Below are 24,478 nucleotides of genomic sequence, written 5' to 3' on the forward strand. Positions count from 1 at the left end.
CCACAATTGCTTACAGCAGGCTTTCTTGTGTGCGAGACATGTAATGACAGTCTCCTTTCACTGATCTTAATGCAGAGCTGTGTGTGATTACTAAGTGGCTGGTGTACAACAGATACAAGTGTGATACATTCACCTTTAGCTTTCGACACTGCAGCCATTGCAGGGGAAGAGGCAGCTCAGCAGGGCTGACAACACTATTAATAGAGAGCTGATAGAAGTGTTTATATTGGGACAAATATTAGCTGTGTTGACCCTATCCCCACACTGGCTGCTGTGGTAAAACCTGAAGAAGTAGTGTTAGTAATCACTCTTAGGTGAGCGCTACTCCCGACACTTTGTAATCACACACAGCTCTGCAGAGAGAGCAGACAATCTGTCATTACATGTCTCTCACTAAGAAACCTGTTCTAAGCTATACAGGGGTGTGTTCTTTTTTTACCCTGTATGTTGTTGCCTGCTTTTGATTGGTCGATGTAATTCAGGGAGTATTAGTACATACCGTCAGAGGCAGACTCTCGGTGAGATCTATGTCCTGGTCTTAACACCTCATTTACATATTTAGAAAAATGTAGATTTCGCTGGATTAAGGCATCAGCTCACAGATATCAAGGTACCGTTTTATTCAACTTTTTCTGACCTGCATGTCCATATAGACTGCTTAGGAGTGTTGATAATTCTTAGATTCCCTTTAAGTTTGATATGCCTGTGTAAAGCGTGCCGTTGAATGTATGTTCTAAATCTGTGCAATTATATACCTAAATAATTGAATACATCTGCTATTAAAGGGGTTGTTCATTACTTGAACAGCCCCTTTTCAATCCCTATGTTTCCACCTTTAACCCCTTCCCGACCTTTGACGCCACGTAGGCGTCATGAAAGTCGGTGCCTATGCGCCCGCCGAATCTGCCGGCCGGCAGATTCGTTCCAAAGTGCATTTTGATCACTGAGATATAATCTATCTCAGTGATCAAAATAAAAAAAATAATAAATGACCCCCCCCCCTTTGTCACCCCCATAGGTAGGGACAATAAAAAAATAAAGAAATTTTTTTTTTTCCACTAATGTTAGAATAGGGTTAGGGGTAGGGTTAGGGGTAGGGTTAGGGTTAGGGTTAGGGCTAGGGTTAGGGCTAGGGTTAGGGCTAGGGTTAGGGTTAGGAATGTGCACACGTATTCTGGTCCTCTGCGGATTTTTCCGCTGCGGATTTGATAAATCCGCAGTGCTAAACTGCTGCGGATTTATGGCGGATTTACCGCGTTTTTTTCTGCGCATTTCACTGCGGTTTTACAATTGCGATTTTCTATTGGAGCAGTTGTAAAACCGCTGCGGAATCCGCACAAAGAAGTGACATGCTGCGGAATGTAAACCGCTGCGTTTCCGTGCAGTTTTTCCGCAGCATGTGTACAGCGATTTTTGTTTCCCATAGGTTTACATTGAACTGTACACTCATGGGAAACTGCTGCGGATCCGCAGCGTGTGCACATACCTTTAGAATTAGGCTATGTGCACACGGTGCGGATTTGGCTGCGGATTCCCAGCAGTGTTCCATCAGGTTTACAGTACCATGTAAACATATGAAAAACCAAATCCGCTGTGCCCATGGTGCGGAAAATACCGCGCGGGAACGCTGCGTTGTATTTTCCGCAGCATGTCAATTCTTTGTGCGGATTCCGCAGCGTTTTACACCTGTTCCTCAATAGGAATCCGCAGGTGAAATCCGCACAAAAAACACTGGAAATCCGCGGAAAATCCGCAGGTAAAACACAGTGCCTTTTACCCGCGGATTTTTCAAAAATGGTGCGGAAATATCTCACACGAATCCGCAACGTGGGCACATAGCCTTAGGGTTAGGGTTGGAATTAGGGTTGTGGTTAGGGTTAGGGGTGTGTTGGGGTTAGTGTTGTGGTTAGGGGTGTGTTGGGGTTAGGGTTGTGATTAGGATTATGGCTACAGTTGGGATTAGGGTTAGGGGTGTGTTGGGGTTAGTGTTGGAGTTAGAATTGAGGGGTTACCACTGTTTAGGCACATCAGGGGTCTCCAAACGCAACATGGCGCCACCATTGATTCCAGCCAATCTCGTATTCAAAAAGTCAAATGGTGCTCCCTCACTTCCGTGGTTTACCCCCACATATGGGGTACCAGCATACTCAGGACAAACTGCGCAACAATTACTGGGGTCCAATTTCTCCTGTTACCCTTGTGAATCTAAAAAAATGCTTGCTAAAACATAATTTTTGAGGAAAGAAAAATGATTTTTTATTTTCACGGCTCTGCGTTGTAAACGTCTGTGAAGCACTTGGGGGTTCAAAGTGCTCACCACATATCTAGATAAGTTCCTTGGGGGGTCTAGTTTCTAAAATGGGGTCACTTGTGGGGGGTTTCTACTGTTTAGGCACATCAGGGGCTCTGCAAACGCAACGTGACGCCCGCAGAGCATTCCATCAAAGTCTGCATTTCAAAACGTCACTACTTCAATTCCAAGCCCCGGCATGTGCCCAAACAGTAGTTTACCCCCACATATGGGGTATCACCGTACTCAGGAGAAACTGGACAACAAATATTGGGGTCAAATTTCTCCTGTTACCCTTGGGAAAATTAAAAAATTCTGGGCTAAATAATTATTTTTGAGGAAAGAAAACGTATTTATTATTTTCACGGCTCTGCATTATAAACTTCTATGAAGCACTTGGGGGTTCAAAGTGCTCACCACACATCTAGATAAGTTCCTTTGGGGGTCTAGTTTCCAAAATGGGGTCACTTGTGGGGGGTTTCTACTGTTAAGCCACATCAGGGGCTCTGCAAACGCAACGTGACGCCCACAGAGCATTCCATCAAAGTCTGCATTTCAAAACGTCACTACTTCACTTCCGAGCCCCGGCATGTGCCCAAACAGTGATTTATCCCCACATATGGGGTATCAGCGTACTCAGGAGAAACTGGACAACAACTTTTGGGGTCAAATTTCTCCTGTTACCCTTGGGAAAATAAAAAATTGCAGGCTAAAAGATCATTTTTGAGAAAATAATTTTTTTTTTTATTTTCATGGCTCTGCGTTATAAACTTTTGTGAAGCACTTGGGGGTTCAAAGTCCTCACCACACATCTAGATTAGTTCCTTTGGGGGTCTAGTTTCTAAAATGGTGTCATTTCTGGGGGATCTCCAATGTTTAGGCACACAGGGGCTCTCCAAACGTGACATGGTGTCCGCTAATGATTGGAGCTAATTTTCCATTTAAAAAGCCAAATGGCGTGCCATCCCTTCCGAGCCCTGCCGTGCGCCCAAACAGTGGTTTACCCCCACATATGGGGTATCAGCGTACTCAGGACAAACTGGACAACAATATTTGGGGTCCAATTTCTCCTATTATCCTTGGCAAAATAGGAAATTCCAGGCTAAAAAATCATTTTTGAGGAAAGAAAAATTATTTTTTATTTTCATGGCTCTGCGTTATAAACTTCTGTGAAGCACCTGGGGGTTTAAAGTGCTCAATATGCATCTAGATAAGTTCCTTGGGGGGTCTAGTTTCCAAAATGGGGTCACTTGTGCGGGAGCTCCAATGTTTAGGCACACAGGGGCTCTCCAAACGCGACATGGTGTCCGCTAACAATTGGAGCTAATTTTCCATTCAAAAAGTCAAATGGCGCGCCTTCTCTTCCGAGCCCTGCCGAGTGCCCAAACAGTGGTTTACCCCCACATATGAGGTATCGGCGTACTCGGGAGAAATTGCCCAACAAATTTTATGATCCATTTTATCCTACTGCCCATGTGAAAATGAAAAAATTGAGGCGAAAAGAATTTTTTTGTGAAAAAAAATTACTTTTTCATTTTTACAGATCAATTTGTGAAGCACCTGAGGGTTTAAAGTGCTCACTAGGCATCTAAATTAGTTCCTTGGGGGGTCTAGTTTCCAAAATGGGGTCACTTGTGGGGGAGCGCCAATGTTTAGGCACACAGGAGCTATCCAAACGCGACATGGTGTCCGCTAACGATGGAAATAATTTTTCATTCAAAAAGTCAAATGGCGCTCCTTCCCTTCCGAGCCTTACCATGTGCCCAAACAGTGGTTTACCTCCACATGTGAGGTATTGGTGTACTCAGGAGAAATTGCCCAACACATTTTAGGATCCATTTTATCCTGTTGCCCATGTGAAAATGAAAAAATTGAGGCTAAAAGAATTTTTTTGTGAAAAAAAAGTACTTTTTCATTTTTACGGATCAATTTGTGAAGCACCTGGGGGTTCAAAGTGCTCACTATGCATCTAGATAAGTTCCTTGGGGCGTCTAGTTTCCAAAATGGGGTCACTTGTGGGGGAGCTCCAATTTTTAGGCACACGGGGGCTCTCCAAACGTGACATGGTGTCCGCTAAAGAGTGGAGCCAATTTTTGATTCAAAAAGTCAAATGGCGCTCCTTCCCTTCCAAGCCCTGCCATGCGCCAAAACAGTGGTTTACCCCCACATATGAGGTATCAGCGTACTCAGGACAAATTGGACAACAACTTTCGTGGTTCAGTTTCTCCTTTTACCATTGGGAAAATAAAAAAATTGTTGCTAAAAGATAATTTTTGTGACTAAAAAGTTAAATGTTCATTTTTTCCTTCCATGTTGCTTCTGCTGCTGTGAAGCACCTGAAGGGTTAATAAACTTCTTGAATGTGGTTTTGAGTACCTTGAGGGGTGCAGTTTTTAGAATGGTGTCACTTTTGGGTATTTTCAGCCATATAGACCCCTCAAACTGACTTCAAATGTGAGGTGGTCCCTAAAAAAAATGGTTTTGTAAATTTCGTTGTAAAAATGACAAATCGCTGGTCGAATTTTAACCCTTATAACTTCCTAACAAAAAAAAATTTTGTTTCCAAAATTGTGCTGATGTAAAGTAAACATGTGGGAAATGTTATTTATTAACTATTTTGTGTCACATATCTCTCTGGTTTAACAGAATAAAAATTCAAAATGTGAAAATTGCGAAATTTTCAAAATTTTCGCCAAATTTCCGTGTTTATCACAAATAAATGCAGAATTTATTGACCTAAATTTACCACTAACATGAAGCCCAATATGTCACGAAAAAACAATCTCAGAACCGCTAGGATCCGTTGAAGCGTTCCTGAGTTATTACCTCATAAAGGGACACTGGTCAGAATTGCAAAAAACGGCAAGGTCTTTAAGGTCAAAATAGGCTGGGTCTTGAAGGGGTTAAAATAATAACACCTACACTCGCCTACGGTGCTGGCACCATTTCAGCAGTATCAGCGCTGGCTCTCCTGGGGATCGCATGACATTATGTCACACAATCTCTGCGGCCAATCAGCGCTGGCTTTACTCTCCTTCTACGGACAAATCACATACATCTGGAGGAAGTGAGACCTGGTTCAATTTGAACATCCTGGTTGGGAGATCCATCTGCGCCTCCCTCACTGGCAAACGTGAGATTTCTGCTGTTATTGTGAGATCTTGCACATCTTACTAGAACAGTGCTTCCACGTTACGTGCACCGTAGTTACTGAGCGAATTGCTGGGCGCGTAATGTGGCAGCACTGCTTTAGTTAAAAGTAAAAGTACAAGATATTGTTAAAAGACTCAAGATCTTGCACTTTGCCAGTGAGGACCTCTCATTCTGCATGCTGGCATCTCGCATTCTGAAGTTTGGACCCCAATTTTGTTCGATGGTCCCTTTTTTAAAATTCTAAAATGTATAAAAAGGGCCACACCAGACAGATAATAGGTATTCTTTAAAGCTATCAAACATGACTAATTATTCTCCAGTCCCTCAGGCCAAATGTAACTTTTTTTTTTTCTTTTTTTTTTATTGTATCCTTGGGTTCCTGAGGTATAACTATTTTGTTTATGCCTTTTCTACTAATCTGACAATCAGTGCACTGGTAAATGGGCAGCTTAATCTTTCTAGGAAAAATAATAACCTCTATAGAGACTGTAATGTCCTTTCCAGTTGTTTCTTGTGAAAATAAATATGACTGGAAGGTGTCTATGCAGTGTTCGGAAAAACAAACTTAGGTTTATTTGTGACTTTTTGATTCAGCGTGGAGATAAAGGATTGGGAGTAAATGTGATGCACAATTCTCCATATTCACCTGCTGGTTGAATTTGAGAGCCCTACAGAGTGTTGAGAAACCACCAAGGAGTAAATGTGTCCCAGTTTCTGTTTATCCTAAAATAATTTAGCAAATTATATACTACTACTTTGCAGTTTGGAGATGGCAGTGGAGTGTATTGGATTGTTTTCTGTGTTCTTTTGTCAGGTATCAGAGAATCAGGAATCTGCTGATTTAGGCTCCCAAGAGAACTCATTCACTAGGACGATAGATGAAGAGGCTGAACTGGAGGAACAAGCAGAAAGAGAAAGAGAAGAGGGACACCCTGAACAGGAAGAAGAGGAGGAAGACCGTGATCATGAGCATCTTACTGCTGGCAGTTAGTATCTTTTCATAGCAATGTATTTTTTTTATTTTTACCAAAACATAAAATGCACACACATTATAGTAGACAAATTTACATATACAAAGTCAAACAAGTAATTATTAGACTAAAAATATTATTTCTTGCCAACAGATGATGCGTATGCTTTATCATAAGTAGCAGATATTAGCTGCATCATAACAAACCGGTCATGCTGATAGTGTGAGCACTGCAATAATATGGCTCACCGCACACAATAGGACCCAGACTATTTCTGGAAACCTTCCAAAGCTGACAGACCCACCTATTATGATTCAGGTATAGAGCTGTGGTGGCTTTGTCATACACAAAACAAAGGGCCCCATTCAATAAGACCAGGGTTGTTCGCAGCATACTTGATGAGGGGATGTGCTGGAGTTAAGACCCTCCTGATTCATGAAGAGGCACTTCTCTCTTCATGAATCGGGAGTGCTGGATGTGTGGCGTGCACATTGTCAGCGCCTCACCACATATCCTACCTCCGTCCCTGCTAGAGTAAGATTGTAGCGTAACGAACACCACCACTCATCATGAGTTTGATGAGCAGTGGTCATCACGCCCCCATCCCATAAAAGATCGGCTTTCTATGATGGAGCTGGGCGAAAATTATTTGAACGTAGAAAGTTGCATAAATTTGAGCAGCCTCCAGGTGCAACAAAACTATGCAACTTATCAATGCTTTTTACGCTAGATTATTGATGTAAAAGCTTTGATTAATTGACCCCCACATTGTGTTACAATAGTTCTGTATATATGAAAGTGATGTATTCTGCTGATGAGCGGTAAGTAATTGATGAGAAGGAGGATACAGTTTTAAACACTTATCTTGCTATTCGAGTTGATGTGAATCGAATCTCTGGACTTGGTCCATGGATGGGAGTGCCGAGAACCTGCCTCTTATCTAATGGTATCCACGAATCTTCATTTTGATGCCTGGCGTGTTGTCACTTGCGCGTCACATAGCAACAATGATGTCCCACCATTCTGGCTAATCAACCTGGTATGACCGCCACGGATTGCAGACGTGGCCGATGTACCAGGTGCTTTGAATCGATTTGCACCAACTTACTTGTTGTATCATAAGCTGTTTTCTGTGGAGTACATACACAACTTTGTCTGTATGTGAAGGATCGCATAATATAATGAAGAGCCTGTATCTTTTTGTGCTACTTTCTTTCGCTCTAGGGGAGCTAGGTTTTCACAGGAGTTTGATTAGTGCCTATACCCTAACTTTAAACATATTGAAATAAGTACTGTTACTTTTCACATGCCCCATGTGATGGTGATATCACTCCAGGTCAATGACCTCACTGTTCTCCTGTCCTAAGCTCCCCTCCTGTCTCTCTTGTGTTGCACCTTACAGAAATATTTCAATGTTTCCTATCAGCCCGCGAGGTGGCACGCAGCCGAGAACGGGACAGAATGAGCCTTGGCTCAAATGGAACCACTGGCCCAGGTGCTAGAGAGGAAGAGCCACAGCCGCAGTTGGTGCAGGGAAGAAGGGACAGTGGGCACCTAGCTGAAGGTCAGGACCTGTATACAGCTGCTTGTAATTCCGTCATCCACCGCTGTACTCTTCTTCTACTTGGCATCAGTCCTGTAATTGATCAGTTGGACTCACCGACCGAAGATGGACAGCAGCAAGTTTCATCAGTGGCCACCCATGAAGCAACAGCAGCTATGACAAGGTAGCAGTTTGGAACATGAGCTCACCCTAATATATTGTGCAATTCAGCATATACTAAGTAGCTATGAATTAATACTACAGTGTATAGGAGTGTTATTGTAGTGTAGCAGGTTTAATATTCCCTATTCACCTTTTAGCTTATATTTCCAGGAGTGAAAGTTTAACAGCAGAGAGAAGATCTGTCCAGTTGCATCCCAACTACAGACTTATCAAATCTAGAAGCGAGTCTGACCTTTCCCAGCCTGAATCTGATGAAGAGGGATATGTTTTGGTAAGGGCTTTTTCGTTGGGAGGTTTGACACATAGGTAGCAGTGCATTTGTATTTGGTGGTAATATTGTACTGCAAAAAGTAAATGGAAGCAATAAAACTGTACAGTTCCATTCTTTCCATATTACGAATTATAAAACCTTATGCGTATTCTGTATGCAAATTACTTTGCATTTGTTTTTAAACTTGCAATTTATAGCGAGTTGGACTTTTCTATGCTGTACAATTGTATTTACTCACATCCCATATTCTCTTGTTAGAGTGGAAGACAGAACACAGACTCCGACCTTGCTTCCCATAGAAAACGAGGTGAGACATTTTTTGTGATGTTAAAATGGATGTTTTTTATTATATTCATGTCTTTTGGATTTGTTTTGTCATGCACAGTATACAATAGACTGGATAAATGCTAAATACCAGTGTTTAAGATCTTCTATTCTTATTCTGTAGTATCCACACTATCTCAGAAAAAGCAGCAATAGATTACAAAGCTTTTGTTACAATTCTGCTTTCATGCATGTGCTCGACTGATAAATAAGGTACACTTTAGATACATAAATGCATATGTCAGTTCATATAAATTTCCAGATCGAGGTGTTACTCAAGCAAAAGGATATTTATTGCTGTCACTCATGACAGCACAACACCAACGAGAGAGGGGATATGCCCTTCAAGGACAGGAAACCTTCAAGATAAAAAGGGCGGCTCCTCTCTCCACAACAGTGGTTTCCTGTTCAGGGGAACTTTCAGTCCTGCATGGTGGCAGAAGAAAGAAGATAAGGAAAAGCAAGTTGCCGGACCTGGGTCGTTCGATTGGAGCATCGGTCGTGCGGGAGCGTGTGGCGCCATCACCTCATGGTTAGTTGGCAGCTTTGCATCCCATCACGGTCACAAAGTGTGGCTGGAAACCAGAAGTCGCGCACTGATGACGTGACCGGGACCTTTCACCTGGAGCTCTTCTGGGGGCGGGTGAAGCTGCAGGAACGCATCGGCCAGCAGATCCCCTACAGCACAATACTTAAGGGTAGATCGCTGGCCAGGCAGGGGCACCAGTGCAGCGATGGATGCACAGCACCCCTCTGCACAGCGGCAGCATCTGGGACTGCTGCCACAGCAGTATCATTTGGAGCCAGAGTAGCCGCAGTGACCCTGACATCAAATGGGGCTGCATCGGGATAGGAGTTCCGGACGCTCCAGCGGGGCACGCAGGTCAAAACATTCTAGGGCAAGTCGGCACAGCTTTACCAGGAGAGACCTTTCGGACGACATCCTGCCTCCTGTTCCGGTACCCTTCAATTTCTTTTGAGTGGTGAGTGAGCTATGAGAATGTCATTTTAATAATGTGAATTTCTCTCTCTCACTCTCTCTGTCCGCTTGCCTTTCTGGTAGGATCCCCCTAGAAAATGTACAGGGAAACCGAAGCACAGAGGCTGTGCTCTGTTGGCCCAAAAAATTATGCCAAGTATATATTAATGACACAGTGGCAAATGAGACCCCAGACTTCTCCTCCACCCTAAAACCTGTCATCGGGACAGAAGTAGAGAACTTGTTAAGATCCCAATCGCTCTCAGGGGAAACACCACGTAGGGATAGGGCTGAAATGTCTCCCACGTCGTCGACTGTATGCTTGGACGAGGAGGTTCTGCAAGATACTGTGGAATCATCCTCGTCGGAAAATGACTCGGGAGCAAGCTATTGCTTCCCCCAAGAGGAGGTGCAGGGCCGGCGTCAGCACCTGGCGCACCTGGGCAAATGCCGGGGCCCTGGGGAGAGAGGGGGGCCCACTCATGCTGTCATAGATACAGCTGGGAGAGCAGAGCAGGAGATAATATGCTCTCTCCGCCCACAAAGTCACTGCTGGCTGCGTTCTCTTAACCCCTATGTGCCAGCTCTGACACAAGCATCTTCTCACTCAGTCAGTGCAGCCGGGCAGGCACACATAGGGGTTAAGAGAAGGCAGCCAGTGTGATATTGTTTGTGGGCAGAGAGAGCACGTTCTCTGCCGTGCTGCTGAAGTTATGAGGCAGATTCAGGAGGAGCTCCTAGTCCTACCAGTGCCTGAGTGAGTGGCACTGCTATATACTACGTGGGCTACGCTGCTATATACTACGTGGGCTGCGCTGCTATATACTACGTGGGCTGCGCTGCTATATACTACGTGGGCTGCGCTGCTATATACTACGTGGGCTGCGCTGCTGTATACTACGTGGGCTGCGCTGCTGTATACTACGTGGGCTGCGCTGCTATATACTACGTGGGCTGCGCTGCTATATACTACGTGGGCTGCGCTGCTATATACTACGTGGGCTGCGCTGCTATATACTACGTGGGCTGCGCTGCTATATACTACGTGGGCTGCGCTGCTATATACTACGTGGGCTGCGCTGCTATATACTACGTGGGCAGTGTTATATACTACATGGCTGTGTTTATATGCGATCATGAATCGGGGTATGTGTTAAAGGAGGGGCCCACTGAGACTCTTTCGCCCGGGGTCCTCAAAAGCCTGGAGCCGGCCCTGAGGAGGTGGACAATTTAATTAAGGCCGTGAGGTCCACAATGGGACTGGTCGACCAGAAGGCCAAAAAGTCTGTGCAAGATGCAATGTTTGGGACCTTGGACAGAAAAAACGTAGATCTTTCCCTATGAATGAGAAATTGCTAAATCTCATTGATAAAGACTGGGAAAAACGAGATAGGAAGGGCACCCTGCTATCTTACTTTAAAAGCAAGCACCCCTTTGAGGAGGAGGCTACCTCGTCCTGGAATAAAGCGCCCAAATTGGATGTCGCTATATCCAAAGCCTCAAGGAGATCATCCCTTCCCTTTGAAGATGCAGGGTTCCTGAAAGACCCCCTCAATAGAAAGGTTGATACCTTTCTTAAAGCTACGTGGGAGTCATCGGCAGGGGTACTGAGGCCAGCCATCATGGTAACCTGCACAGCAAGGTCCCTTATGGTCTGGCTGAGTAGATTGGAAGACCAGCTAAGGGAATATTCATCCAGAGAATCCATTTTGGCCACGCTCCCAGTAATCAAGGGGGTGGCGGTTTTCTTATCGGACTCATCGGCCGACTCAGCCAGACTGGCCGCAAGAGCTGCCGCATTATCTAACACAGGTCGGAGAGCAGTCTGGTTAAAAGGTTGCCCAGGGGATGTACAAGCAAAAGGGAACCTTCCCTTGTGAAGGTGAATACTTACTCGGTTCAGCTTTGGATGACATCTTGGAAAAAGCTGCTGATGAGAAAGGGTTCCCAAAACCTCCCTTCTCATCCTTCAGGCAGTCCTTTTGGAAGAAGAAGAAATACAGCTGAAAGTGACCGACCACAGGACACATAAGATGGGAGGATCAACCAATGAAGGGCAAGGGGTACCTATTCGGTAATCCTTCCCAGGGTGATGGGAAGCCCTACAAATTACTCACTACCCCAAGTGGGCGGAAGACTCTCCTTTTTCCTTCCAGCCTGGGAGAAAATATCCTCCAGCAATTGGATTCTCAACCTGGTAAGATCAGGGTTGAAGCTGGAGTTCTGAAGATATCCACCAGACAGTCATCATGACGGCCCCACGAGCATCCATCTCGGAGCAAGTAGCAATGGGATCAGAGGTACTAAGCCTCCTAGAGAAAAATGTTCTGCAGGATGTTCCAGCAGGAGAAGGGAATCTGGACAACAATCTGGTCCACGGAACATGATCAGCGGTAGAAAAGGAAGGCTCTCACACATGTGAGAGCTCTTGGTGGTAGAGAATGCATTACAGAATCTTCTACCATCCCTACAAGGCCATCACGTAAAAATACTTTCAGACAACCAAGTCACGGTCGCATACCTGAATCATCGGGGGGGTGGGGGGGGGGGGGGGGTGTACATGGTATCATTCCCTAATGCAGATTACCAAACGGATTTTCAGCCTTGTGGAGGAGAACATCGGGCTCTTCACATCACAGGAAGGGATAATATAACAGCAGATTTTTTGAGACGCAAACCACTGCAACACGGCAAATGGTCCCTCAAGACATGTAGGAGAAAGGTCTGGGAGCTACCAATGCAATCCAAATTAGTCCAATTAGAAAAACAGGTGGGTGCCAGTCCCGCTGGTGAGCACAGCCATATCGAAACAAGGAAAAGGGAATTGATCTGGCACTCCAACCCGTAAGGTAACAAATATCAAAACTTTATTTTGGCATATCAAGCCATAGTTAAAACCATGAGACACCTGACGTGTTTCTGGCGCATTTAAAAAAGAACCCTTAATAAAGTTTTGATATTTTGGAGTGCCGGAGCAATTCCCTTGTTTCGGTGCCTCAAGACCTCAATATTCAGGCGGTTAGTGTCCATGTTGGGGTGTCCGGAGATCAACCTTTTCGCTACCCTGCAGAACAGCAAAGTGGAGAGGTTCTGGTCCCTGGATCCAAAAGAAAATCCTCAGGCAGTGCATGCCTTTCGGATCAGATAGGACTTTTCCGTGGCCTATGCCTTCCCCCCAATTTGTTTAATTCCAGCAGTTCTCAGGAAGATCAGGCAGGACAGGACAAGAATAGTGCTCATAGCCCTCTTTTGGCCCAAGAGGCCCTGCTTCTTTTGGAACATGTCAGTCACCGCACCATGGGTCCTTTCAGAGATCCCGGAATTTCTTGCTCAGGTGCCCGTATTCCATCCTCAGGTGACTGGGCTGCACTTAACAGCCTGGAACTTGAGAGGTCAGTGCTAGAGGGCAAGGGATTTTCTTTCAACCTTGTCTCTACTTTGCTCGCTAGAAGGAAGTCATTCATTACAAAGATTTATGGTAGGTCTTGGAAAAAATTCTTGTCATCTATGGGGTGTACTCTGGAAGGGAAAGTACAAATCCTGGAGTTCCTTCAGAGGGGACAAGATCAAGGCCTGGTGGTTAGTACCTTGAAAATCCAGGTTTCGGCCTTGGGGGGGCTCTGTATAATTATAACCTTGCATGTAATCAGTGGGTGGTCAAGATTATTAAAACATGTTCTAGATCCAGACCAGTCCCAGTAGCCAGGGCCCCGCCATGGGACTTAAACTTGGTTTTAAATGCTTTGACAGAACCAACCTTTGAGCCTTTAACTAAAGGGTTCACAAAGTTGATTTCCCTAAAGACTAAACTCTTAGTAGCCCTGACATCAGTTCGAAGAATGAGCGATATACAGGCTCTATCAGCAGACCCTCCCTTTATCATGGTAATGGACGATAGAGTAGTCTTAAAACCTGACCTGCCTATCTACTTAAAGTAGTATCTAAGTTCCATAGGTCACAGGAGATATCTCTGCCGTGCTTCTGTCCTGTCCTGACCCTAAAAATAGTAGGGAAAAGAAGTTTCACACCCTAGACGTCAGGAGGTGCCTTCTTCACTATTTGTTAGCAACAAAACCTTGGTGGAAGGATAGGGCTCTGTTTATCTCCTTTCAAGGCGCTAGGAAAGGAATGAGTCTCAAAGGGCACCCTATACAGGTGGATAAGGGAGGCTATCAAATTTGCCTATAAAGTTGCAGTAAGGCCGGTCCCTGACAACCTGAGGACCCACTCTGCAAGAGCGATGGCAACGTCTTGGGCAGAAAGAGCAGACTTGTCCATAGAACAGATCTGTAAGGCAGCTACGTGGTCATCACCTTCCACCTTTTATAACCACTATAGACTGGAAATTTCTGCCTCTTCTGATCACATGTTTGGAAAGAGGGTTCTACAGGCTGTGGTCCCTCCCTAATTGAGTAATTCTGTGTAATTATCTCGTTGATGCTGTCATGGGTGACTGGAAAACGTATATTACTTACCGGTAATATGTTTTTACGGAACCCATGATAGCACCCTTATGTTCCCTCCAGTTACTAAGCCATCACCTTCTGGTTGGTGGGTTATTGTACATGTACATAGTACACCACTTAGGGTGTGGTTAAAGATAGTTTATATAAATGTATATAGATATCTATACACTAACTCGGAGGTCCTCTCATGCTCTGTAATCCACTGATGCAGAGAGAGGAGCCGACCTTTTTATCTTGAAGGTTTCCTGTCCTTGAAGGGCGGATCCCCTCTCTTCTTGGTGCTGTTATGGGTTCCGTAAAAACACATTACCGGTAAGTTTTGCTGTCAGGGAGGCAAGATTGCAATGAAAGACCAGAAATAAACCACATTTCTGTCACTACATAAGAAATTAACAGCGGTAAGCTAGACCTCGTTTCCCTTTCCTCTCTGTGTCTCCTTTATAAAAATATGTCGTTTTCCCTGCTGATATCGGGCCCTTAGTCTACTTGAGTCCCCGGAAAAAGAAGATCGCCAAGCAAGTACTTAACGGCATGTTCTTCTTTTATCCTTGTCTATTTGTCTTCCTTCGGGCTAGCTATTGCCTTTCATATTTAAGTTATGATTTTATCATTGTATGAACTCGCTGTGCTTTGGCCTGCAAAAATGAAGCTTCCATTATGTCATCCGCTTCATAAGCACATGCTTTGAAAGCATCTGTGCTGAGCAGGCAGCAAAAACTAGAGTCATGTTGTATAAGGATGATGAGTATGTACATTCAACGAGATGTAACACACTATGGCTTGAACACAGCCAAACTTGTAACCCTTATTTGTTTTTAAACTCCTTTATCTGCCATTATTTTCTGTGGTAGTAGGTTACATTTTATGAGCCTGAATTGTTCTTAAAGGTTTGAACAGTAGACTTACTCAGTATCCTTATACTTGAAAGCAACAAAACACATCAACTGTACATCTTCATGCTCCCCTGAGTTTTGATCTTCATGTGCCTGCAGTGTCCCCATCTGAGTACCCTGCCAATGATTCTTGGGCCCGACTGAAACACAATCGGGACTGGATGTGTGGTTTATCTTGTGGCTTTGAAACCGATGCAGAACATAGCAAAGCTCTTGGTGTGCATACACTAATTGACAATGTGCTAAGCTTTGTAAGTGGAGATGTAGGAAGTTCTCCGGGCTTTAAAGAGCCAGAAGAAGGAATGTCCAGCTCTCCCCAGGCATGCGTAATTGCAATGGAACAGCAACAACTCCGTGCAGAGGTATTACTGTATATATTTTTTTTTGTATAAAAATGTTTTAATTTTAAAAGTAGTCTTTTCTTGGGATGATCAAGAATACAGCAGACTTTTGAGGACTCACTGATTGCATATTTTAATTGCACTTTGCATGATGTATCCGATACATATATTGCATGAGTATTGTATATTATGGAGGCACTAATGGGTATGTAAAGACAACAAGGTGCTTGTGAAATGTAACTCTATATATGCAGCCTTCGAGCAGAATGTAGGAAAACACTGTCTAAACAGTAATGTTGCCACATCTTTTATTCAACTCTGTAATGACTCCAAGGGTTATGATTTTCTTGTAGTTGCGCTTGGAGGCCTTGCACCAGATCCTTGTTCTTCTATCTGGAATGGAGGAGAAAGGAAATGCCCAAACATTAGGTAGTCGCCAGTCACTCGCTACCTTTCAGTCCTCATCTCTGCTGACCTCTGTGAGACTGCAGTTTCTTGCAGGTTGTTTTGGACTAGGGACTGTTGGTCACTCGGGCACTAAAGGTGAAAGTGTCCATCTTCATCATTACCAGGTAAAGGAGACTTGGCGCTGCTTCTTAAGGGTAACACTTTACATCAACAGTGGGAAATAACAGTTTATGACTTGTGTAAATTCAACTGAAAATCTTACCTCAGTAACTTAAAGTCTGCAGGACAGTAAAGGTCAACCAACACCATGTGGCTGATATTCATCTCTTTTCAATCAGAGCTGGGTTTGAACCATCTTTAACCTCTACTGACATATGATGATACGTTATATGTCACATCCCTGCTTTTTCAGGCTCAGGAACTGAGTTTATATCTTTGCTAGCACATGGTGGCTGTGTAAGGCTACTTTCACTCATCAGGTTTTTTGTTTCAGGCAGAATCCGACTAATGTTCCAAAAAATGGATCCGTAGCAAATAGTTTCATGCGTTTTTGGACGGTTCCGTCACTGTGCACTTTCTTCACCGCACAAAAAAGTTCCTCTGGACGTATTCTCTGTCCGCCGGAAACGACTATTTGGACGAATCCGGAAAAAAAAACTGATGAAACGTGTAGCCATCAAGCACAATCCGGTGCTAATGCAACTCTGAGAAAAAACGGATCCATCGTAAATAAAAAAAAAAAAAAAATCGGATCAGTTTTTTTTCAAAACTTGCCGGATTGTTCCTGAAACAAAAAACCTGATGTGTGAACGTAGCCTAATTCTGCTATAATACAGTGGGACAAAAAAGTATTTAGTCAGTCAGCAATAGTGCAAGTTCCACCACTTAAAAAGATGAGAGGCGTCTGTAATTTACATCATAGGTAGACCTCAACTATGGGAGACAAACTGAGAAAAAAAAATCCAGAAAATCACATTGTCTGTTTTTTTATCATTTTATTTGCATATTATGGTGGAAAATAAGTATTTGGTCAGAAACAAAATTTCATCTCAATACTTTGTAATATATCCTTTGTTGGCAATGACAGAGGTCAAACGTTTTCTGTAAGTCTTCACAAGGTTGCCACACACTGTTGTTGGTATGTTGGCCCATTCCTCCATGCAGATCTCCTCTAGAGCAGTGATGTTTTTGGCTTTTCGCTTGGCAACACGGACTTTTAACTCCCTCCAAAGGTTTTCTATAGGGTTGAGATCTGGAGACTGGCTAGGCCACTCCAGGACCTTGAAATGCTTCTTACGAAGCCACTCCTTCGTTGCCCTGGCGGTGTGCTTTGGATCATTGTCATGTTGAAAGACCCAGCCACGTTTCATCTTCAATGCCCTTGCTGACGGAAGGAGGTTTGCACTCAAAATATCACGATACATGGCCCCATTCATTCTTTCATGTACCCGGATCAGTCGTCCTGGCCCCTTTGCAGAGAAACAGCCCCAAAGCATGATGTTTCCACCACCATGCTTTACAGTAGGTATGGTGTTTGATGGATGCAACTCAGTATTCTTTTTCCTCCAAACACGACAAGTTGTGTTTCTACCAAACAGTTCCAGTTTGGTTTCATCAGACCATAGGACATTCTCCCGTAGTGTTTTACTTATGGTAGGCCTTGTTACATTGGTCCCAGCTCTCTGCAGTTCATTCACTAGGTCCCCCCGCGTGGTTCTGGGATTTTTGCTCACCGTTCTTGTGATTATTCTTACCCCACGGGGTGGGATTTTGCGTGGAGCCCCAGATCGAGGGAGATTATCAGTGGTCTTGTATGTCTTCCATTTTCTAATTATTGCTCCCACTGTTGATTTCTTCACTCCAAGCTGGTTGGCTATTGCAGATTCAGTCTTCCCAGCCTGGTGCAGGGCTACAATTTTGTTTCTGGTGTCCTTTGACAGCTCTTTGGTCTTCACCATAGTGGAGTTTGGAGTCAGACTGTTTGAGGGTGTGCACAGGTGTCTTTTTATACTGATAACAAGTTTAAACAGGTGCCATTACTACAGGTAATGAGTGGAGGAAAGAGGAGACTCCTAAAGAAGAAGTTACAGGTCTGTGAGAGCCAGAAATCTTGATTGTTTGTTTCTGACCAAATACTTATTTTCCACCATAATATGCAAAAAAAATGTTTAAAAAAAACAGACTGTGATTTTCTGGATTTTTTTTCTCAGTTTGTCTCCCATAGTTGAGGTCTACCTATGATGTAAATTACAGACGCCTCTCATCTTTTTAAGTGGTGGAACTTGCACTATTGCTGACTGACTAAATACTTTTTTGCCCCACTGTATGAGTCTATAAGCCGTGAGTGGAGCGGAGCTCTGACTGCAGCTGTAAACGCAGTTATGAGGGGAAAAGGATCAAAATGCCAGAAATCTAGGATTCTCTGCCACTGTGACACTAGAAAAAATGCAGTATGAGATGATCATAACATTGTATCTACCCCAAAATGGTATCAATAAAAACGTTTCTTTTTTTTTTCTTTTTATGAATTTCCTTTTTTTTTTTTTTTACTTTTTTTTTTACCACTTAAGAGGAGAAAAAAACTTTGCATGTCACAAGAATTGTACAGATCTGGAGAATCATATTTCCAGGTCCTTTTTTTTTTTTCTTTTTTTTTACCAACACTAGAAATAAAACCTGTCTTTGAATACATCACGTGGTAAAATAGATGGTGCAACTCGAAAATACAACTCGCCTGCAAAAAAAACAAGCCTCTTTATGGCTATATGGACTGAGAGGAAAAAAAATTATGAATAAGGAACTTTCTTTTTTTTTTTTTAACAGGTACAAATAAAAACTTTCTATGATTCCATACACTGCTCATTCTCATGGAGTAGAACTGAGCAGAGTCCATCAGAACTAGACACATAGCAGTTCTGCCTCATTTTAGCAATTGGCAGTGGTCGGACACCAGGATTTTCATTGATTAAAACTTCTGATGAGGTTTTTTTAGAATGATAAATTGTTTCTGGTTTACAACACTCCTTTTTGTCATATGTAAAAAGATGAATGAGTTGAATGTAATCCATGCAACATAGCTGAAAATGGCCTCTGCTCATCGTAGACCAGATCACAGTATATCAATGACTAGGACTTATGTTTGTATATTCTTACGTAATGTTTTGTGTTTTCAGGACGGAATACGAGCTTCAAAAAGTGGCATACAAGTCGAGATCCAGAAAGCTGTGCACAAAATCTATCAGCAGCTTTCTGCCACTCTGGACAGGGCTCTGCAGACAAACAGACACCATGTGGGTACGTTGTTTCACTGCCTGTGTGATCCGTGTAAGCTCTTTTATTGGGCTGATAATGGAAATAACAGGTTGACTGGTTTAGAAGGGTATTCCAATATGATTATAATTGCATTACTAGAAAGCAGGAGAAATTGAAGCTTAGATCTGTGTAGGTAAAGGTAAACTATTAAAGCATATCTGTCACCAGATTTCACAATATACACTACATAAAACACTTATTAAATGTATCCCTTGTACCTTGGCTGGGGTATGTACTCTGAAAATACACGCGAGTGGACTATATACTGTAATCCTTTATGAAAGTCTCTATCCTCTTAGGATGATAGTCTGCTTCTGTTGCTGAATTTTCGCCAATCTAGTCTGATGGATGGCTCCTCATTGTCCCTCCTTGCTGCTGCTGAGATTTTATATTGCCCAGTGCAGTCCGCAGTGTTCAGGCTGGGTGGGGAGAATGGGACTGAGTACGTTTGGACTCGTGCGCTTTCTCTCTTTAATCTAAGATTCTAGAATTCTTCTACCTATGTCACAATTTGACAACCTTTTTTTGGCTATGTTTTAGTAATTATACCTGACAGTAAGCAAGAAATGTTAAACATTTCACATGTGCTCAGATTAATCACTAGTTTAACCATAAGTTTTAGTAAAAGGGTAGGTATCAAAAAAAAAATAAAATAAACATAGGCTAAACTTTGATAAGAGCATATAATTGTAACATTGATGACAACAGTTAAATGTATCAGAAAAGCCTAAGCACCAGCAATGTAAAAAAAACAACTCTGTAACACCAGTCATACATCAACGCTCTAAACCAGCAAATTTTCCCACCCTCTTTCACAAAAATGGTCATAGAGAGTACATATAGTCCAAGTACTCTGCATGCAACATGAAGTTTAACCATGAGAACTGAAGCATATAGATCACAAAGAGTGTAAAAAAAAGAGAGAGCATACTTTATTAACACTAAAGATGTTGTAAAATACAATCAAAAAACAATGCAAGTCATAATATCACATAAAGAAGGAATGTCCAGCTTCACCAAATCCGTAAAAAAGAATTTTCTTTATTCACAAACTTTAAACATGGAGGATACAGACTTCAGCAAGAACCATATGGGTAAGAATCTCAACGCGTTTCTGGAGACGAAGCTCCCTTAATCATGACATGGTTTCATGATTCGGTGAAGCTGGACATTCCTTCTTTTGACTTTACACGCCTGGACACAGCGGGTCCGTGCTCCCGAAGATTGGTTTATGCATCACGGGTGAGCTGGCTTATTTTTCCTCTTTCCAAATAATATCACATACAGAGCTATTTGAATGTACGGTATAGGTGCACCAATAAAAAAGTGTTGCACCATGTAAACAAAGTATGGGCGTAGATATTACAGAGCGGGTCAATATAACCACTTATTATACTATAATAAAGTGCCAGTGCATAATCAATGTAAGACAGCTATATTTCCCTACTACTACATAGGTATAAAGGAGCCTTTGTCCCAATGGTCAAATGACCCTAAAGTAAACCTCTGTAGAAGGAACCAGTGTTCCCATTATATGCTTTTACCCATGTCTTTGTCCATCAGTGAAAACACGCGCCCCGTACACAGGGCCCTGTGATTTACCTTGCGGCGAGGGAGCGTTGCCGCAAGGTAAACAGACATGCTGCGTTCTAAAATGACACGCCGCATGTCCGTAAACGCAGGGCCGCCGGATGCGTGTTCACACGCATATTGGAGACGGGATTTCATAAAATCCCCTCCACTATGCTGTAACATCTGGACGCTGCGGGTTGAACGCTGCGGCTGTACGCAGCGTTCAATCTGCAGATAATCCGGCCCGTGGACACATAGCCTTAGGGGTTTTATCTGAGTGTAATGATTTTAAAGGCATCTACAATGTCTTCCTAGGTCTAGAATGACTCCCCTTCCCGTGGAATATGTCTTTGGTCTTCCACCTTAGACATAATGATTCCCCTCACTGTTAACCTTATTAACATTCCATTTAATAAGATAATTTGGATAAATACATGGACTGCAGTAGAAGAAACTTCCATAGACTCAAGCCAGGCAGAATGCATGCTCCAAATTTATTAACCAGTCGGTGACAATTGCAATTTGAACAGCTAGTGTCAGATGGTAAGAGATTCCTCAGAGAGTATAATCAATATCTAATATTGATGGTAATAAGTCTAAAGAAGCAAAGATCAGGTCACTTCTGGAAAAAGATTTACGCACAACTGAAAAGAACATCTGCTGGTCAGGACATTTCCATTGCCACACATCCGCTAAATGGGAGACGAGAGCAGCAAGCACTCAAGTGTATAGGAGCAGTGCCTGGACCCCCCGTCCTGTACATAGAAGAGTCAGACACCACATTGAAGTTTCCCCTAATCCATATTGGGCTGCCAGGGAAAGATGCAATTTTTAGAGTAAATTCACTCCAGGAAAGTCAGATCAAATAGAGGAGGAACATATACTGTAACACGTAACAAACAGAAATGTCACTATTGTCCAGTGGATAAATACTCTTACAAAGTGACCACAAGCCACCTGACTGACTTCTAATGGAAGGCACTTGGCCATCAAAACTGAAATATTGTTACAGCTGGGATATACAACAGCATATTTGTTCCTTCTAATGTATTTCTTTGCACAAAATGTCTAAATGTTTTTGTTTATGAAAACTGGAAAATGGTTTTCACCTCATTGGGGGACACAGGACCATGGGTGTATGCTGCTGCCACTAGGAGGGCACTAAGTGAACACATAAAAAATGAACTCCTCCTCTGCAGTATACACCCTCTGTCTGGCTAAGATTGAACCAGTTCTTGCTTAGTGTCTGTAGGAGGCACTTGGGTCTGTTTCAGACCCTGACGTTTTTATTTTAAATTTTTTCCTGTTTTTTTTTCGGCGGTCCCGTCTTTATCAGCCGGCAGGCCCCAAAAATTTAGTCCCCGGCTTTTGCCGGACTAGGCCGCAATTAACATGGCTCCGCCCACGTCCCTGGCTCTTCTCGTCCTGAACGAGAGGCGCCGCTTATAGTCTCAGGGACGATATTTTCCGGCATCTGCGGTGGGATCACACTATCTGAGCCCCTCAACGCCATAGGACCGCCGAACTCCCTTCTGCGGTATCCAGACACCGACTTCTTCCCTGGGGACGCAGACACAGGACCCTGGGTAAGCTGCTTCAGCCTCTGCAAGAAAGCTTAACCCCTTCTCTACACGTATAGCACACACACCCTGCTCTAACTCTGAGACACACTATGTCTCAATCTGAGACCAAAAGGGTTAATAAAAAGCACACTGTGTTTTGTACCTCATCTGCCACTTGTAATACTACTTTGCCACGTGCCCACAGTACTCCTTTATTTCTGAATTGTGACCTGGCTTGTGCGCAGCCGCCTCCTGCCGATGTCGCCACTGACTCTGCCGTGCCTTGCCCTCCTGGGTGGGCCGCTTACTTGTCACGATCTATGGCTTCCCTGGCCAAGGCAATAGACTCTCTCCGGGGTCCCTACATAAGTCAGAACACCCCTCTGCTGACCGCGGTGGACTCTGGCGCCGATACGGAACCGTCCACCTATAGAGTGGTACTCAGTCACGGGGGGGGGGGCTCAGGGTTCCAGAAAGAGGACCCATGTTGTGTCCCCCGATCACGCTTGTACCTCGGCATCTGCGAGTTCCATGTCTTGCTCCTCTTCTCCAGAGGGTCGCAGCACACGTGACTCTGAATATGAGTCCGATGCGTCTTTTATCCAGGATTCCTCTACCCGTCAAAAGACGCTTGATTCCCTCATCGAAGCGGTCAATAAGACCCTGATGGTGGCCAAGGAATCCATTTCCACTCCGGAACACACGATGACTTTTAAGAAGACTAAACGCGTCCAAACAATATTTGCCAATCATCCTGAGTTTAACCCCTTCATGACCCAGCCTATTTTGGCCTTAAAGACCTTGCCGTTTTTTGCAATTCTGACCAGTGTCCCTTTATGAAGTAATAACTCAGGAACGCTTCAACGGATCCTAGCGGTTCTGAGATTGTTTTTTCGTGACATATTGGGCTTCATGTTAGTGGTAAATTTAGGTCAATAAATTCTGCGTTTATTTATGATAAAAACAGAAATTTGGCGAAAATTTTGAAAATTTCGCAATTTTCACATTTTGAATTTTTATTCTGTTAAACCAGAGAGTTATGTGACACAAAATAGTTAATAAATAACATTTCCCACATGTTTACTTTACATCAGCACAATTTTGGAAACAAAATTTTTTTTTGCTAGGAAGTTATAAGGGTTAAAATTTGACCAGCGATTTCTCATTTTTACAACGAAATTTACAAAACCATTTTTTTTAGGGACCACCTCACATTTGAAGTCAGTTTGAGCGGTCTATATGGCTGAAAATACCCAAAAGTGACACCATTCTAAAAACTGCACCCCTCAAGGTACTCAAAACCACATTCAAGAAGTTTATTAACCCTTCAGGTGCTTCACAGTAGCAGAAGCAACATGGAAGGAAAAAATGAACATTTAACTTTTTAGTCACAAAAATTATCTTTTAGCAACAATTTTTTTATTTTCCCAATGGTAAAAGGAGAAACTGAACCACGAAAGTTGTTGTCCAATTTGTCCTGAGTACGCTGATACCTCATATGTGGGGGTAAACCACTGTTTGGGCGCACGGCAGGGCTTGGAAGGGAAGGAGCGCCATTTGACTTTTTGAATGAAAATTGGCTCCACTCTTTAGCGGACACCATGTCACGTTTGGAGAGCCCCCGTGTGCCTAAAAATTGGAGCTCCCCCACAAGTGACCCCATTTTGGAAACTAGACGCCCCAAGGAACTTATCTAGATGCATAGTGAGCACTTTGAACCCCCAGGTGCTTCACAAATTGATCCGTAAAAATGAAAAAGTACTTTTTTTTCACAAAAAAATTCTTTTAGCCTCAATTTTTTCATTTTCACATGGGCAACAGGATAAAATGGATCCTAAAATTTGTTGGGCAATTTCTCCTGAGTACACTGATACCTCATATGTGGGGGTAAACCACTGTTTGGGCACATGGTAAGGCTCGGAAGGGAAGGAGCGCCATTTGACATTTTGAATGAAAAATTATCTCCATCGTTAGCGGACACCATGTCGCGTTTGGAGAGCTCCTGTGTGCCTAAACAATGGCGCTCCCCCACAAGTGATCCCATTTTGGAAACTAGACACCCCCCCCCCCCCCCCCCCCAAGGAACTTATTTAGATGCCTAGTGAGCACTTTAAACCCTCAGGTGCTTCACAAATTGATCTGTAAAAATGAAAAAGTACTTTTTTTTTCACAAAAAAATTCTTTTCGCCTCAATTTTTTCATTTTCACAT

The 24,478-nt window shown here is 43.3% G+C and overlaps 1 protein-coding gene across 1 annotated transcript in view; it reads left to right on the top strand.

Annotated features, from left to right (window-relative positions):
- Positions 1–24,478, top strand: part of HERC1 (HECT and RLD domain containing E3 ubiquitin protein ligase family member 1) — a 163,831-nt gene that overhangs the window by 26,424 nt on the left and 112,929 nt on the right. Inside the window, exons 22-28 of the mRNA XM_069765571.1 lie at positions 6,258–6,429; positions 7,817–8,141; positions 8,291–8,411; positions 8,670–8,718; positions 15,173–15,435; positions 15,768–15,986; positions 18,996–19,116. Of these exons, the coding sequence (XP_069621672.1) occupies positions 6,258–6,429; positions 7,817–8,141; positions 8,291–8,411; positions 8,670–8,718; positions 15,173–15,435; positions 15,768–15,986; positions 18,996–19,116 (1,270 nt within the window). The remainder of the gene's footprint in view (positions 1–6,257; positions 6,430–7,816; positions 8,142–8,290; positions 8,412–8,669; positions 8,719–15,172; positions 15,436–15,767; positions 15,987–18,995; positions 19,117–24,478) is intronic.

The sequence above is a fragment of the Ranitomeya imitator genome, chromosome 4 (assembly GCF_032444005.1).
Source record: "Ranitomeya imitator isolate aRanImi1 chromosome 4, aRanImi1.pri, whole genome shotgun sequence".
Taxonomy (NCBI): Eukaryota; Metazoa; Chordata; class Amphibia; order Anura; family Dendrobatidae; genus Ranitomeya; species Ranitomeya imitator.